Raw genomic sequence first — 14668 nt, 5'->3', positions numbered from 1 at the left:
TTAAGGGGCAAAAAACTTAATTGGGGCATCCCTAGCATTTTCTGCGAAACAACTTGCCTACTGCAACTGCACAGCTTCATCCAGTGGCAGAGGACAGCTCTACAGGTTTGCAGATTTAACATATTCCCTCAGCTGAGAATCTGCATCATTCACAGCAAATATGGTGGCAACAAGAATCAGTGAAAGAGTGGCACTTCTTACAGTCAATATAACAAACGCTAGCAGGCTAAGACTTTCATGAAATTGAAAACCCTGGCTTTAGACTCAATATACCTCAATAACTCGTGAATCTTGCTTCATAGTACTCCCCTCAAGTCTTACCAAAGATGCCTAAAGCGGTTTCGTCACACAAAGCACTACAGGACAGCATGTCCCTTGCATCCACCAAACTGAGATTTTCTCATCGGATAGTCGCCGCTAAAAGTGAAATAGCCCAAATACTCTTAATCATAGCGTTTCCCGTGCTTAGGAGATATTCTGTTAGACTGAACTCATCTTTGAATTAGATGTTATCAAGGAAAAGTGAATCCTATTTCATAAACGCTCAAAATATTCAATCTTACCCTCAAAATGCAATCGAAAAATAATAAAAAATGCATAGACAACAGCCAAAACAAATACAAATTCCAGCAATGAAACATAAGACGTACAAATAAACAACAAAGAGGGAACTGACTTCTTAAAGGATGAGCCGAGATGTACCGATTCATGAGCTTGTAGGACATGTCCTGGGTTAGCAAACGATTATCATTATATGGTGTTTGAACTAAATGAGGTGATCAGCAATGATATGGAGCCGGTGGATGGGAAGATAAAACCTAGTAATAATTGTTGGGAGTTAAATGAGAGAATCAACACCTTCCCAAATCTGTCTGTCAAACGTGAAGTTTTGAAGACAAACGTTGATTCAGCTTATCAGAAATATTAGAAGTATTATAAACAGCTGGACTTGCTCTCTTGAGCATATTAACCCAACGTAAGTAGTAACTTGTGATGCATCGGTAGGTAGATTTTGGTATGTTTGGACAACTTTAGCCACATGAGCTGTTTGGGCCCTTCTTCCAGGCTTTATCGGAAGCTAAGCAAACTGTCTTCTAACTGTAGCTTCACATCAGACAGACAGATATAAGAGTGGTATCAATCTAGTCCTCCTAAAAACGTCTATTCATTTAGACAGTTTTTCTAGTTGATTGGAGCTGGCTTCTTACACTCACCCGGAAGTAAGAGTCAGCCGAAGAGTCAGATTGTGAGTTTGTCGCAGATTCAGAATCGAAGCCAATAACTGTATCAGGTGATTGCGTAAAGACAAACGACTGAACAGCAGCTGAATCCGTTGCTGACTCCACCTTTCCCTCTGGGTTCTCCCACCTATTCTGCCAGGAAGGTGAATCATTCTCCTCAGAAGTGGCCACGGGAACGGGTTCCTTGTCGTCACTGCCGGGAAGGTCTACTAAGAGCGGCACTTCTCTGGAAGTTGTGGTGCTCATTTCAGAGGAAGAGCCTGTTGCTTCACCAGATGGCTCTAAAAATCTCAAAAGAGAGTCTGGCTGGGCACTAGTGCTGCTGGGTAATGTAATGTGTTGAGTTTCGTCAGTGATATTTAAGGTGTCCTCATGCTTTGGAAAGCCTCTTGTTGTACCGCCAGTTCCCTTTGTTATCCCCTCCGCATCAGAGAGCCCTGTGGCGGTGACATCGGCGCGTACAGTGGCGGCCTGGGTTGGGATCCCGACAAAGGGGGGAGTTGTGGCGAGGGTAATTGGTGTGGTGGGCTCGACATGAGGGGTGGTGGGTGGTGTCACTGTGGTGGTAGTTGAGGGGACAGCTGTTGTGGTGGGGGCAGATTTCTCTGTGGGTGGTGGCTGTGTTGTTGTAGTGGCTGTTGTTGTTGTTGTTGTTGTTGTTGGAGCAGTCGGGACAGCAGGAGGTGAAGGGGTCGGTGTTCTGGTGGGTGGTGGGATGGTGGGGGTTTGCGGTTTGAACTTGATGATAGAGTAGTGAACAAATGGAGACAAGAAAAAAAAAAGCATGGGGAAGACAAAATTAGGATAAAACACAAGGGTATGCAGAAATATGAAGAAGCAACTTAGGAGTGACATAAAACAAAATCATGATTAAAAAAAAACAAATAAATATGCAAATAAAGCACAAACACAACAAATGGACATAACCTGCATAGTCAGATATAAGCCAGTGGGCAAAACAAAGCTAATCCATATAACAGCTGCTTGAATCCATCTGAATTTCACCGTTTCTCAATATAGTTAAAAGCTTTTTTTCTTCTCAGGTTTAATGTTTACTCACGTTTTGGTTGTAGATGGTGACTCCTTGGCTGCAGGTGTGTTTATGTGTGCAGACATGCTGGTGAATACACCAGTTACACCCCCAGCGGCTGCTAACACACCCTTGGCATCTGGCAGAGCACATGGCGGGACAAGACAAGGAGTCATGATGATTAAAAAAACTAAAAAAAAACTCTGACAATAAAGAAAGCCCTTCTGATGACTCTGACAATAGTCATCCATTCTCCGGTGCATTAACACCGTATTATCTACACTGGCTGTTCCTTTCACTAAAGAATGATGCTCAGTAATATTCACTTGATAGTCATAGGTGTTAAACTACAGCAGAAAAATAAACAAACACACATTTTTCACAGTATTTTATTTACTTTCTTTTTATTTATTTATTTATTTTTTTGCTTTTCCAACTGTTTTTTCTGTTTTCTTTAGTTGAACTTATTCTGTATACTTGTATTTGCTTTTTTTTCTATTTGTTTTGTTTTTATTTTTAACATGTAAAGCGTCTTTGAGTTTGTGAAAATCGCTCTACAAATAAAATGTATTATTATTATTATTATTATTATTATTATTATTATTATTATTATTATTATTATTATTACATATGTTTGGGATATCTTGAATCAGTCACAACTACTGTGTGTATGTGTGCCTCGCTGTACAGTCAGGCTCCTGATCTAACCAGTCTGAGTCAGACATCTAATGTGAAAATTGATATTCTTTCAAAGATTACAAGCTGAAAACAACTTAGCAGATCTGCTGACACATATTATATTTTCTTGATTAGATTTGATGTGTGTGTGTGTGTGTGTGTGTGTGTGTACTCACGGCCTGCGTCCAGACAGCTGCTGGACCAAGCTGCAGTTGTAGAAGGTGAACTCTGTCTCTGCTACCGTCACGTTTATGAAACGCAGTGAAAGCGTCACCATGACGAACTCTGGATCAGAGCAAACGAGTTGTCGGGATGTAAGTCAACTTAAAATTATCTGATCGATATCCGTGTTATTCTTACAAGCTGCTTTGACATTTTCTACACGTTCTATGACTTCAACTCCCGTGAAAGTATAAAAAAAATGATAGTTGCTGTCTTCTTTAGCATCTTTTGCATGTCATGAAAAAAATGGACCGATCGGGTACAATTGCTAACTGGAAACTCACCATCTCCGTGGCCAATGGGGGGTAGAGTGCTGTCATCAGGGGTAGCGCATATAACACCAGTGGTAGTGAGCAAGGCAGGAGTTTCTGTGTCGTGGAAGAAGCAGGAGTAGGCCTCGCTTTGTTTCAGACTGGGGAGGCCCTCTACTGACACTGCGATCTGAATGGACAAAGAGAGGCATGAGACAGGAAAAACACAAGCGTTCAAGTTGCATTTCAACTCTACCCACTAAAGGGTTATCTTAAGATCTCGTCGGACTAAAATTCCAATGTGTGAGCTGGGTGGATCTAATTTTTTATTTTTTTTTACTGCTGTCATATTGTAAAATATTCTAGTGCATGGCTCCTATTCGCTGCCCACTCTCTCCCCTGTATTACATCAATTTTCTCCCCGAGGCTGATGTTGTAGAGGCTGAGGTGCTGGATGCTGAGGCACTGCTGTGTCTGGTTGAAACTCCACAACCACTGACCCTGCACGGACCCTCGCTGGCACTCCCACCGCTGGCCACAACTGAAATACCAGCAAAAATGTTACAGGTGAGAAAGAGGAAGCAAGGAGCAGTGAAGACGCTTTTTCTTCTTCTTCTTCTTCTTTGTGACTCACCGTCCCTCCAGGACGCACCAACCACAGTAGGGGTCCTTGGCGGACAGACATGACTGACAGTCCAAGTGGTCTCCACATTCTGCCACTGGACGCTTCTCTACCTGAAAATGACACACAAGCGAGGATTAGCATGAAAAGTTGTGAAATGGGTCGATTCCAGAAGCGCTACTGTCTAATAGACTACTGTATGTAATGAAGCATACATTAATGCAGCAGTAAACAAATAAAGGGCTGCTGCATCACACTGACCGAACCCTTTCCGCATATGGTTCCTCGGTGCACTCAGACAGTGTGTTAGTCAATAACTTTGTGGTCAAAGAAATATGACTCCTTTATAAAGGCACAAGGCCTCACAAAAGACTCTTAACTTACCCCAGAGTGCGTTGGATATCGTTTGATCGCCAACCACAATGTCATAACGTCGACTTACGCGCTGACTGAGTACGCTGACGGAGCATTGCTTTGATATTACTGTGCCACATTGTGAAGAGCCTGTTAAGAGCATTTGAAATCTATCATACACTTTTTTTTTTAAGTGAGATTTTTTATAGCCACTAATGAAAGTATTATTTTCCATCACATTGCATGTCTTGCCTCTTTCAGTATGTGAGCTTAACTTGGGTAATAGATGATTTTTCTTCTTTTTTATTTTATTTTATGATTTCATTAATCATGTTATTGTATCTGGCGCAGTTGGTAGCACTGTTGCCTCGCAGCAAGAAGGTCGCCGGTTCGCATCCCAGTGGGGGCACCGGAATCTTTCTGCGTGGAGTTTGCATGTTCTCCCCGTGCAGTGTGGGTTCTCTCCGGGTTCTCCGGCTTCCTCCCACACAGTCCAAAAACATGTTGAGGTTAATTGGTGATTCTAAATTGTCCGTAGGTGTGAATGTGACTGGTGACCTGTCCAGGGTGTCCCCTGCCTTCGCCCTAAGTCGGCTGGGATAGGCTCCAGCCCCCCCGCGACCCTAGTGAGGATTAAGCGGCGTATAGATGATGGATGGATGGATGTTATTGCATCCAAGTTAGCCAAAAGATTCATTTTCATCAGGAGTCTCTTTGAGTAATCATCGTAAGTTAGCTTGACATTAGCTAACCTTCCAATTTCAAACAAAAGACATGAAAACGGAGCATGAGGTAGACAGACGGACTGTTGCAGTGTCGGCAGTGATGATGGTGTCGTATTTGACTGTTGTGGTAAGGAAGGCGCTGAGCCTCTCGACTTACCGGTCAATCTATGTTCCAACCCTCACCTGTTACCGAGAAGTCTAGGTAATGACTGAAATATGCGATATGAGTTTCCTTCGTGGGGTGACTGGGTTTACCGATAAGGATGCCGCACGTCCAAGCGAGATGCTGTGTAGACGCTGAAATCTGTTGGAAGTACATATCTCACATGGCTTTGGAATGTCTTGGTATCCAGGCGGAGCTGGAATGCTTTGCTAAGGAGAGGGATGCCTTCGATGCCCTGCTCAGCCTGCTGCCGCCGCCGCTGAGATATGCGTGTTAAGCGTAACTCAAAGATCAGCTCCACACTCAGACGGTGGTGTTCAGTGATCCAGGACTGACACAAGCTATTCAGTGTATAGACTCACAGTTTCCCATATCCATTTATCAGCATCTACAGCTACCCACACAGACACTCTGTAGGGAGCGTGCCGACACAATGGAGGCCACTTTCCCTGATCAATACCATTGTTGTGTCCGACCCACGCCTCCTGCTGAGTGTTGTACCTATCACAGTGGGGTTAGCGACCTCTGACCTGAGCGGCCAGCTGTCCTCTCTGTTTTCTTTAAAACTCTTTGCCTCTCGTTCTTTTATACTCTTTTTTTTTTTTTGCAGCGAGAGAGAGAGAGAGAGACACAGCTTGAGGAAGTATAAAAGCCTGAAAAACTCTGACAAACGATAAATTGTGTGACAATGAATGACAGGCCATGTTCGGTCTCGTGTATGGAGACATCTGGGTGAGCGGCTGAATGGGGAGGCTCACCATAAAGGCTGCGGCTGTTTATGCATCTGTTGACTATTTCTAAGCATAAAACACACGAAACCTACAACCATCCAAAAACCGCCCCAACTGGATTTTTTGTATACTTACAGCAGTTTTAGTCATGATGTAGATGTGAGCTCCATTCTGATCCAGTAAAAGGTCACTGTTAATGGGTGAGTTGGGATGGATCGTCGCGTTCGCATATACCTCCACCATGCCGTCTTGGCCGAGATATACCTGGATAATTACAAAAAAATAAAACAGAAAATACTTCAGAAATTGTGCAATATATGACAAGTATCCCAACCGTTTGATTTGTATTTCCAGAACAGGAAGGATGGACATTTTTAAAAGGGATATATTTCTTACACTGCAGGACTAAAATGCGAAGCTGACAAAAAAAATAAATAATTACGGAAAAGGAATACCTTCTTCAGCTTACAACTCAAACACAAATCAAATCAGACTTGCGCTGGATCGCAGCAGAAGTGGCCGTGAATCAGATTACCGAACAGTCAAATCTAATATGAAGCGCAGAACGACACCTCTGGCTTAAGTGATTCCCAGGCCTTCAAACTCTCATGTTACCTCATGTTAATGAGATCACTGCGAACAGAACGGAGAATCACTTGTCTGCCCCATTAAGAGGATGCACTCAACACATAATGGCATGGGAAGTTGCTCCGTAATGCTCAGGGATATTTATGCAGTGTGTGTTGTTTTGCATGTCATGTTTAGTATTTTTTAAAATCTATCGTCACACTTACATGCCCACATGAATACTGAAAGCGTTACTAATATTATTCCTCCCGTTCATATTGCCTAGAAGAGATCCTATAGTGAAGTGATTTCACTGTAAGAGATGAAAGCCGACATCCACAGCCCTGGTAGTGTGCAAAATGTGTTGCAATCTTGAGGGGGGGCAATTACAGCAGCCAGAACCTGTTTGAATGGACAAATGGGCATACAAGTGTTGCTTCTGGACCTGAACCTATACCTTCAAGATCTTGTTTGTTTTTATCCATATATATATATACCGCAAGCACTTATTCTCCATATAATAATAACACCTGTTTAACAAGTGTGTGGGAGGTTAAGATCAGGTTGACAGATATGCCGTTATTCATTTGTAGTAGATTAAGTCCCTGCATACTTATCCTAATCCTAAAGGAGTACTTGCTCATTTTGGGAAAACTCGTTCATTCACTTTTTTGGGCCAAGAGTTAAATAAAACGTTTTATGACTTATGTCTGTCTCACGTTTCTGTGCTGGCTTTGTAGCCAAAGCCAGGAGGCGATTAGCTAAGCCAACATTTTCCTCTTCAAAAGCCAAAGTGAAGCTCAGTAAATATCATTTCAGAACTTGAGCAAATGACAGTTTAGTAACAATCAAGATTAGTTAATTCTAAAAGCAGTTTTTGAAGTTCTCTAAATTGATCATATTTGTCCTCAGTCTTGTTTCAGTCTCAGACAAAGAGGACTCCAGATTTTATTCAAGACTTGTCAAGATCACAACTGGAGGGAAATCACTAAATCGCTAATGTATTTGTTAACATCATTATTGTGACTGAATATTCCAGCCTCAAATGCAACACATAACATGAGACTCATCAGTAAAACTTCTTAGTTGTCAGTCATCCATCCCTCCTTCACATGTGAATGTGGGAGACAGGAGGTGAGACTGTAGCTGTATGGGTAAAAAAAAAAAGTTGTGCTACCTGAACCGCAACGAGTTCATCTGCAAAACAGCATCCGAAAGAAAGCTCACAGCAGTATTTAAATTCTTCAGTGCAACACTTACTGGGACCGCATCAAACTTTTATCAGCACTTAGAAATTAAGCTCGAAACAAGTTAAGTTAAGCGTAAGTGATGGTAGTAAAGCTGGAATGGTATTCAGACATCTCTGGCTCCACACAGTTATTGTGCCAACGTGAGAGTGGCATCGATGTTCTCATCTGAGTTTTGGCAAGAAAGCAAGAAAGCATTTTTTTCTTAAAAAAGAGGTTGACCTGTTCCTTTAACTCTATTGATGCTATGAAGATCTTGCTGACTACATCTGATAAAGATTAAGTTGGTGACACTAGTTTTATACCATCTATTGCATGTATACAACTATAATATTAAAATGGGTCAGCAATCGGCACCTTTTGCCTGTAACTGCAACACACACACGTACACACACATATATAGATTCCTGTATCTGGATGCTGTGGAATTTGTCCTGCTGTGATACGATAATCCAGTTACAATAGCTTACTTCACATGGCTACATGGAGTGCCGCTTTGATCTGCTACCTAATAGCACTAAGTCTGGCTCTATGTCTCACGCTCACTGTTTCACACAGACACACAGCAAAGCAGACCTGGTAGACAAATACCTCACAGCAGAGTTATGTCTACAATCCGCTTATCTTGATCCCTTCATGTAACTATCTCATCTATGCAGATGTTGTTCAAAAGGTGGTGCTACGCTTCAGTTTTTTGGGCTGCAGTGCAAAAAAAAAAAAAAGCAGCTCTCAGACCTCGACAAACAAGGTGAGACTCCAATCAAAAAGCTATTCTGGGCTACACATTCCATCAAAAAGAAAACGTCACACGGCTTTAAAACATTAGCTCAAAAATGTATCAAGTGTCCAACAATCACACTCCGCGGTCCCGCAGAACAAAAAGCAAAAGCATTAAGCATGGGATCACAGTGGTATGCTAGTCTGTGTATGTTGGAACGTTGTAAGTGTAGGAATGACGAGAATCTTTCAGGCTGGAGTCGCATAATAGTGCAAAAGTATATGGGTGCTGGCATAGACTTGGACAAAAAAACATCCCTGAAAGCGGATTCAAATGTTTTATGTGGTGTAAGGTGTGTTTACTTTGCTGGGATCTGATTCATAGACAAGCAGGCAGTAAAAACCGCAAAGGGCAGGGCTGGATGGACACAGTATTAGTTAAGCCTTAACGCTTGTGTGACTGCTGTGAATGGAAAATTACAACGCTGGCTTCATAAGTAATTACCTAATGGTCTAAATATTTCCATGCTACTGGTGATGAGTCAGGGGGTGTCTGCCTGCCTTCCACTAGGCGCCTGTTGGGGAGGATCTCCAACAGAAACTGAAAATGAAAGCATGCAAAAGACGAAAAAGTACCTTGTGGAGAGTTCCTTTGGAATCTCCCAGGAAGGCGATGCTGTGTCCCTCTCTGACACTGACGGCCACAGCAGTGAGACGGGCGGCTGAAGTGTGCCACGCTGCTTTAGCTTCCAGCGGTGCCCGGCTTGCCATTGGACTTGGGGTGTGGTCAGAGCCGCAGGGATAGGCCTTCAGGGTGTTCTACAACATATGGTGGGACAGAAAGTTTGGTTTGTCCTTAAAAAACACTCTACCAGTGGTTTACTGCTGTCATTTTGGGACATTCACTGGTTTATGTTCATCACATTCCACATGATTGTTTTTTTTTTTCTGTTTTTAATTTAACTTGTGCCAAAAAACCTTAAAGCTTCACACAAACAAGTTCATGTTCCTACTGTTGCCTCAGAGCCTTTGAATCCTCTTAATTCATCGTAAGAGGATTGCACCATAGATTAAAGCGGACTCAGTCAGAGGCAACCAACTCGCTCTTTTGGTTTTGCAAAGCAACCACTCCAAATCCTGCTTTGCAGTTAGTCTCCAAGCTCTGGCTCTAGATAATTGGCCCTGAAGGAGGAGGTAGAATGGAACGTCTTTTTTTAGCCCACTCAGAGTTTGTTTATTAAGAAAATAAGATGGCTTATCGCTGTTGGCAGGGAACTGTGATCTAATGCATCTTCCTCTTCCTTCATTCATCTCTTTTCTTTCTGTCTCATTTTCTTCCCCTAGACTCGTCTTTCTCCCTGTCGCTCTTGGTGCTGCAGTCTTTCTACTCCCATATTTTCTGCATCCTCCCCCTTTCTCTCACTCACTCTCTGTCCTCCTATTTCCGTAGGTTTCAAAGGAGCTCCTATCCTTCCTTGTCAGAGCTCATTAAGCAGCAGCACAGATGATTCAGGGTTAGTTTGGTTTATTGATCCCTAACGATCCCATTAAACGGTTCTGAGGGCTGGCAGCAGGGCAGCGGAGGGGATCCTTGGATGGCTGCAGCTGGGCAAAGCTATTCCTTGAGCATCTGGGAGCTCAGGGCTTCTAAACAAGGGCCTCATTACTAGACTTCCATCCATCCATTATCTACAGCCAATACCTCTTCCTGTTGCTCAGCTTAATTTTGCCATTCTGGTCAATCCTTGTTGCTGGCTGTACGATATATCTGTTTTGACTTCCTCAGAACACTTAAGTCAACCGAGTCAATATACTTGATGTACTTGATGTACAGGTAGACATCAAGGAACAAGGCCTAATGATATATAGCTTTAATGTATCTGCCATAAGGCCTGTATCAAAGCTATAACAAGCACAGAGCACTGCAAAGCAGAGAACATAATCCTCTCTGGGAGAAAGAGTCCTTCGAAAGGCTCCTATTGGTCTGTAATTGACAGATTCAAATGCTTTTCTTATTCCGGAGGGAAAAACAGCCTCAACGCCAGGTTGACGTTTTATCCCCAAAACATTTACCGCCTCCCCTTGCTTCCATCTCCTGTATCCTTACCAGGGGCAGGTTGGCACAGCTGGACTTGACCTCATACTCTATATAGGCCACTTCTCCTCTTCCCTCCACCCGCCCATCTTGGGTGTAACAGAGGTCACGGGTGGAGTCGATGTGTCTGTCTAGCTCATCCAGAGGGAAAACGCACAGAGCCGAGGCATCTGTGGGGTTGTTGTTTGTGGAACTGATGCGGGTGGAGAAGACTCCCAGCAGATCCTCGCCTTGCAGGCCTGCACCTTGTCCCACCTGTTGCAACAAAGGCGTGGGGGGAAAACACGGGAAGTTAAACACAGTGTAAGCTTGATGAAAACTCATTGATGCAAGCCAGATTTGAGACTTACTCATGCTAACTAATGCCCCTGAAGTGAGAAAGAAATCCATCAATATTTTGAGCTGTTGCTATGCAGACCTCAATTTTTCTATTTATTTATACCATGAAGTAATTTGGTAAAATATACACAAATGAGCCAAAAAAAAAAATTATGACCAATTAAAGATGAAGCTAATAACATTGACTAGCTTGCAATAATACTGCATGTCCTGGATATACTAGATGGTGACCAAGCACTCGATTCTCAGGGTGTAAATGCAGGAGAAATGGCAAAGAGCCAAATCATCATGGCTAAATGGCTGGCTCCAAAATGGCAAGGCTTGTAGGGTGAACCTGGTCATTGGTGACAGTGGTGAGGCAACCCTTTAGCAGTAACTGGATGGATATGTTGGAACAAGTCTGATTTGTGGTGGCTACCCTTAACAAATGATAGAACTCGGATTTACCGCTAACATTTTAGTGCCAGACACCACAGGGCACCTTCAGAGATCTTGCACAGTTTATGCCTTGCCTGGTTGGTTCTGCTATAGTGGCACGAGAAGGATCAACACAAAATTATGCAGGGGTGGTCACAATGTTTTGACTCAACACACATTAGTACCTGGGCTGCCTGGAGAAGATTATAAGTCCTGGAAGGAGAGGATTTTGATCGGCAGACAAGAGGAATTTCCACATATGAATAGTAGGAGGTGTCCTCCAGGCAGACTCGGGCGGCATAGGTCCGGTACTCCCTCGATACTGACTTGATGTCACGACGGTAAAACAAGAAGTACACGTACGAGCGCCGTGTGAACGCTGTCACAAAATGATGGTCATATTCCGACAGACGCCCAGCCACAGCTAGCTTAGCTGTCTCCTCGTAGGAAAAGATGGGTTCTGATGAAAGGTGGCGAGTGGAGATGGGCGGGTGGCTGGCAGTATACCCCCGACCCACATACATCACAGTTCTTTTCCCGCCATGAAGCCCAACCACCAGCCCCACAGTTGACACTGATGGATCATTGGCTGCAACATACTGTGTATCCACGGGCCTCTCAGTGGAGAAGAGAACCTTTTTGATCGATGCCAAGCTGCGTTTCTGGCATGTGCCCTGGTGCACGCTGCCACAGGTGATCAACTCCAACGCTGCTGGATCCACCAGCAGTAATTTGTTGTGGTTACTGGTTCTTCTGGCCTGGGGACAGTTGGCCTCATTGACAGGTGGAAGGCAGTCTTTGCTGTCGCTCACCGGACCGGTCGCCTCCTCTTGCTCCAGCCGAAGTCCATCTGATCCATCCAACTGGAAGAGGTGGTTCCTGGCCCCCACGTACACCGTCCCCACAGAGGGGTCCGGGTGAAGCACAAGGTGCTGGAAATCAGTGTCATTACGTGAAAAGCGTGGGTAGGAGCGACCGTGGGCAGTGGCAAAGGTGAGGATGAGGAGCAAGACCAGGGTGGAGTTTAGAGCCTTCCCATGTAGCATGGCAAATACTCTGAAGAGAAACAAACAAGGTTAGAGACCTGCACCAGAGAAGTTATAGGTGGAAGATTTGCCATTTAAAAGATCCTGATTAGAAACTGATGGGAAAATTCCATAATTCTCAGCAAAAAGCCAATTATCTGCTTTGTAACAGCCACAGAAGGAAACATCTAGCTCATCATGTTGTTGCACTGATGCAAACGTAGTGTCATGAATCTGTGTGCATGCTTAGTAAAAGTATACCTGTGGAGAAAAATGCTTTTTAAAACAAAACTATTAAAGCAGTTTTTAGTTCTTTTGCTGATTCTATTCTTGCAGTTTTATGTCCCAGTGACCAGTGGAACTGCAGTTCTGCTTCTCTCCCCAGTCATAGAGATAAGGCCTGGTGTTGTTAGCTCAAAATAACTGCTTGTGGGTGTTACCAAGATGGGTGCAGAGTAGTAAGACTTGTCTATAAGGCCTCTGCCTACACAAGCAGATGTTTGAGGTTAAACATCAACATTTAAAAGCTAAAATCCGCTTCCATATAGTTGAGCACAGTCCAAGTTTAAGAGTTTTAGAGAGCTTAGATCTGAGCTGAGAATAATGTTGAGAACTTAAGGAAGCAAGAAAATGCTCCTTTTTTTTTTCTTGTAAGCTCCTATTATTATAACCACATTTGACATTTTTGTCTTTTTAAAGGACAGCTCTGGTAATTGTTTCTATCTTTCCTCTGACAGCAAATACATTTACCCTCTAAACCGCAAGCACTTTATGGGCAATTTCTGCTCCTATTATATTTTTACTTACTATGTAGTTATTTTTCACTACAATATAAAGTCATCTACTGAAACAGCACATTAGAGAAAACTCAAAATGGTCTTTTGTGCAGCATAACAAAGTTATAATGCCATAAAACATAAAAGAGGAAGAAAATAAACCTAAAGTTGGATCTCTTTGATTATTTATTTCACAAAAAATGACTAAACCTGGAGTCAACCTATAAAACATTTGCCTTTATTTTTAGTTTATTTCCATTCTTGTGCAATCTGCTCTGTGTGAACCCAGCTTGTGGTTCAACTGATAACTTCCTGAGTTTTTCTCATGTAACTGTTGGTTGCAGCTGAGTCACTAATGGAGCTAATGGATTCCCAGTTGCAATGGGGAGCGCAGACTTTTTAGTTTTTTAAAGAATTCACTCAGTCCAAATGCTTTTTTAGGGCAATTTTTTAGCAAGACACATAGAAAAAGGTGATTTTTTTTTAATGGCTATCACAATTTTAAGCTTAGATTTGGTTTGACGCTCCGAGAATTAGTGTAATTTTGGCTATTTAATAAAAATAACATGCGAGTCAAATCCACAAGTAGGTTTTGGGGTTCAGAAGGTTAAAAGACTAAAAACAACAATAAATTGATCCTACTGGTAAGTACCATCTGTGTGTCCACAGTCTGATATAGCTCATTGTTTTTGGGCTCTGTAGTTTATTTTGGATCAGTCTTCTCATTTACACTGTGGCATTTCCTAAAAACTACATCAGCGAAAGTCATTAATTTTTCAAGATTTTTGTCAGTAGACAGAACAAATGGCTTTGAGCCTGACAGAAACAGACAGAATGAGGCAGTCAGAAAGTAATGAGTGTCACACTGACACACTGTTGATTTTAGTCTTTCAATAAAATTTGCCTAATTTATGAAAAAAATGTTATTAATGCCAATGCTATCCTTTAAATGCCATTTGCAAGGTTAAAAAAAACCCATCTGGGAATAGAGTCTCACCATTTATGTTCTCTGTTGAGCTGAAGACTTCCTTCGCTTTGTCACCTGGAATCATATCCCAGTCCTTTCCTCTCTGTCTTTGAACAGCAGCAACACAAATAACCTGCACACAAGGAAGAGCGACAGAGTGAGAGACTGATTCATGACTCAGAGACAGACAGGCAAGTTTCAAGATGACTCTCTGATTACGCCATTCTTCAAAAGTGTCACGGCGCCCAGTGTGTGATTAACGGTGTTTAGAACTTCCCCGCTACGTAGAATGTGTCGATTGGAACGGAAACAGGTATCCCTTACAGCCGGGGCATTCAAAACATTTCTCATTTCCCATTTCCACGACCATCACTCAACACCTCTGAGGAAAGTGGTTTGTGGACACTGAGAGCCTTCGCATTAGAGATAAAACCTCTTAAATATTTGAACAGGTTCCTCAGACCTTTTACTGACCTCACCGAGAAAGGTCACACAGAAATA

At 42.8% G+C, this 14668-nt stretch overlaps 1 protein-coding gene across 2 annotated transcripts in view; it reads right to left on the bottom strand.

Moving 5' to 3' along the window:
- LOC103373813 (plexin-B1-like) overlaps window positions 1-14668 on the bottom strand; it is a 69439-nt gene that overhangs the window by 25870 nt on the left and 28901 nt on the right. For both annotated transcript variants that reach the window (XM_008303814.1, XM_008303815.1), the window contains exons 2-12: window positions 14198-14300; window positions 11585-12455; window positions 10656-10898; window positions 9185-9367; window positions 6153-6281; window positions 4057-4157; window positions 3831-3963; window positions 3456-3612; window positions 3126-3234; window positions 2302-2410; window positions 1215-1979 (exon numbers count right to left, since the gene is read on the bottom strand). In XM_008303814.1, the coding sequence (XP_008302036.1) occupies window positions 1215-1979; window positions 2302-2410; window positions 3126-3234; window positions 3456-3612; window positions 3831-3963; window positions 4057-4157; window positions 6153-6281; window positions 9185-9367; window positions 10656-10898; window positions 11585-12445 (2790 nt within the window). In that variant the 5' untranslated portion in view covers window positions 12446-12455; window positions 14198-14300. The remainder of the gene's footprint in view (window positions 1-1214; window positions 1980-2301; window positions 2411-3125; window positions 3235-3455; window positions 3613-3830; window positions 3964-4056; window positions 4158-6152; window positions 6282-9184; window positions 9368-10655; window positions 10899-11584; window positions 12456-14197; window positions 14301-14668) is intronic.

This window comes from Stegastes partitus, unplaced genomic scaffold, assembly GCF_000690725.1.
Source record: "Stegastes partitus isolate 25-593 unplaced genomic scaffold, Stegastes_partitus-1.0.2 Scaffold2073, whole genome shotgun sequence".
Classification (NCBI taxonomy): Eukaryota; Metazoa; Chordata; class Actinopteri; family Pomacentridae; genus Stegastes; species Stegastes partitus.
This window is presented reverse-complemented; position numbering and strand designations above follow the sequence as displayed.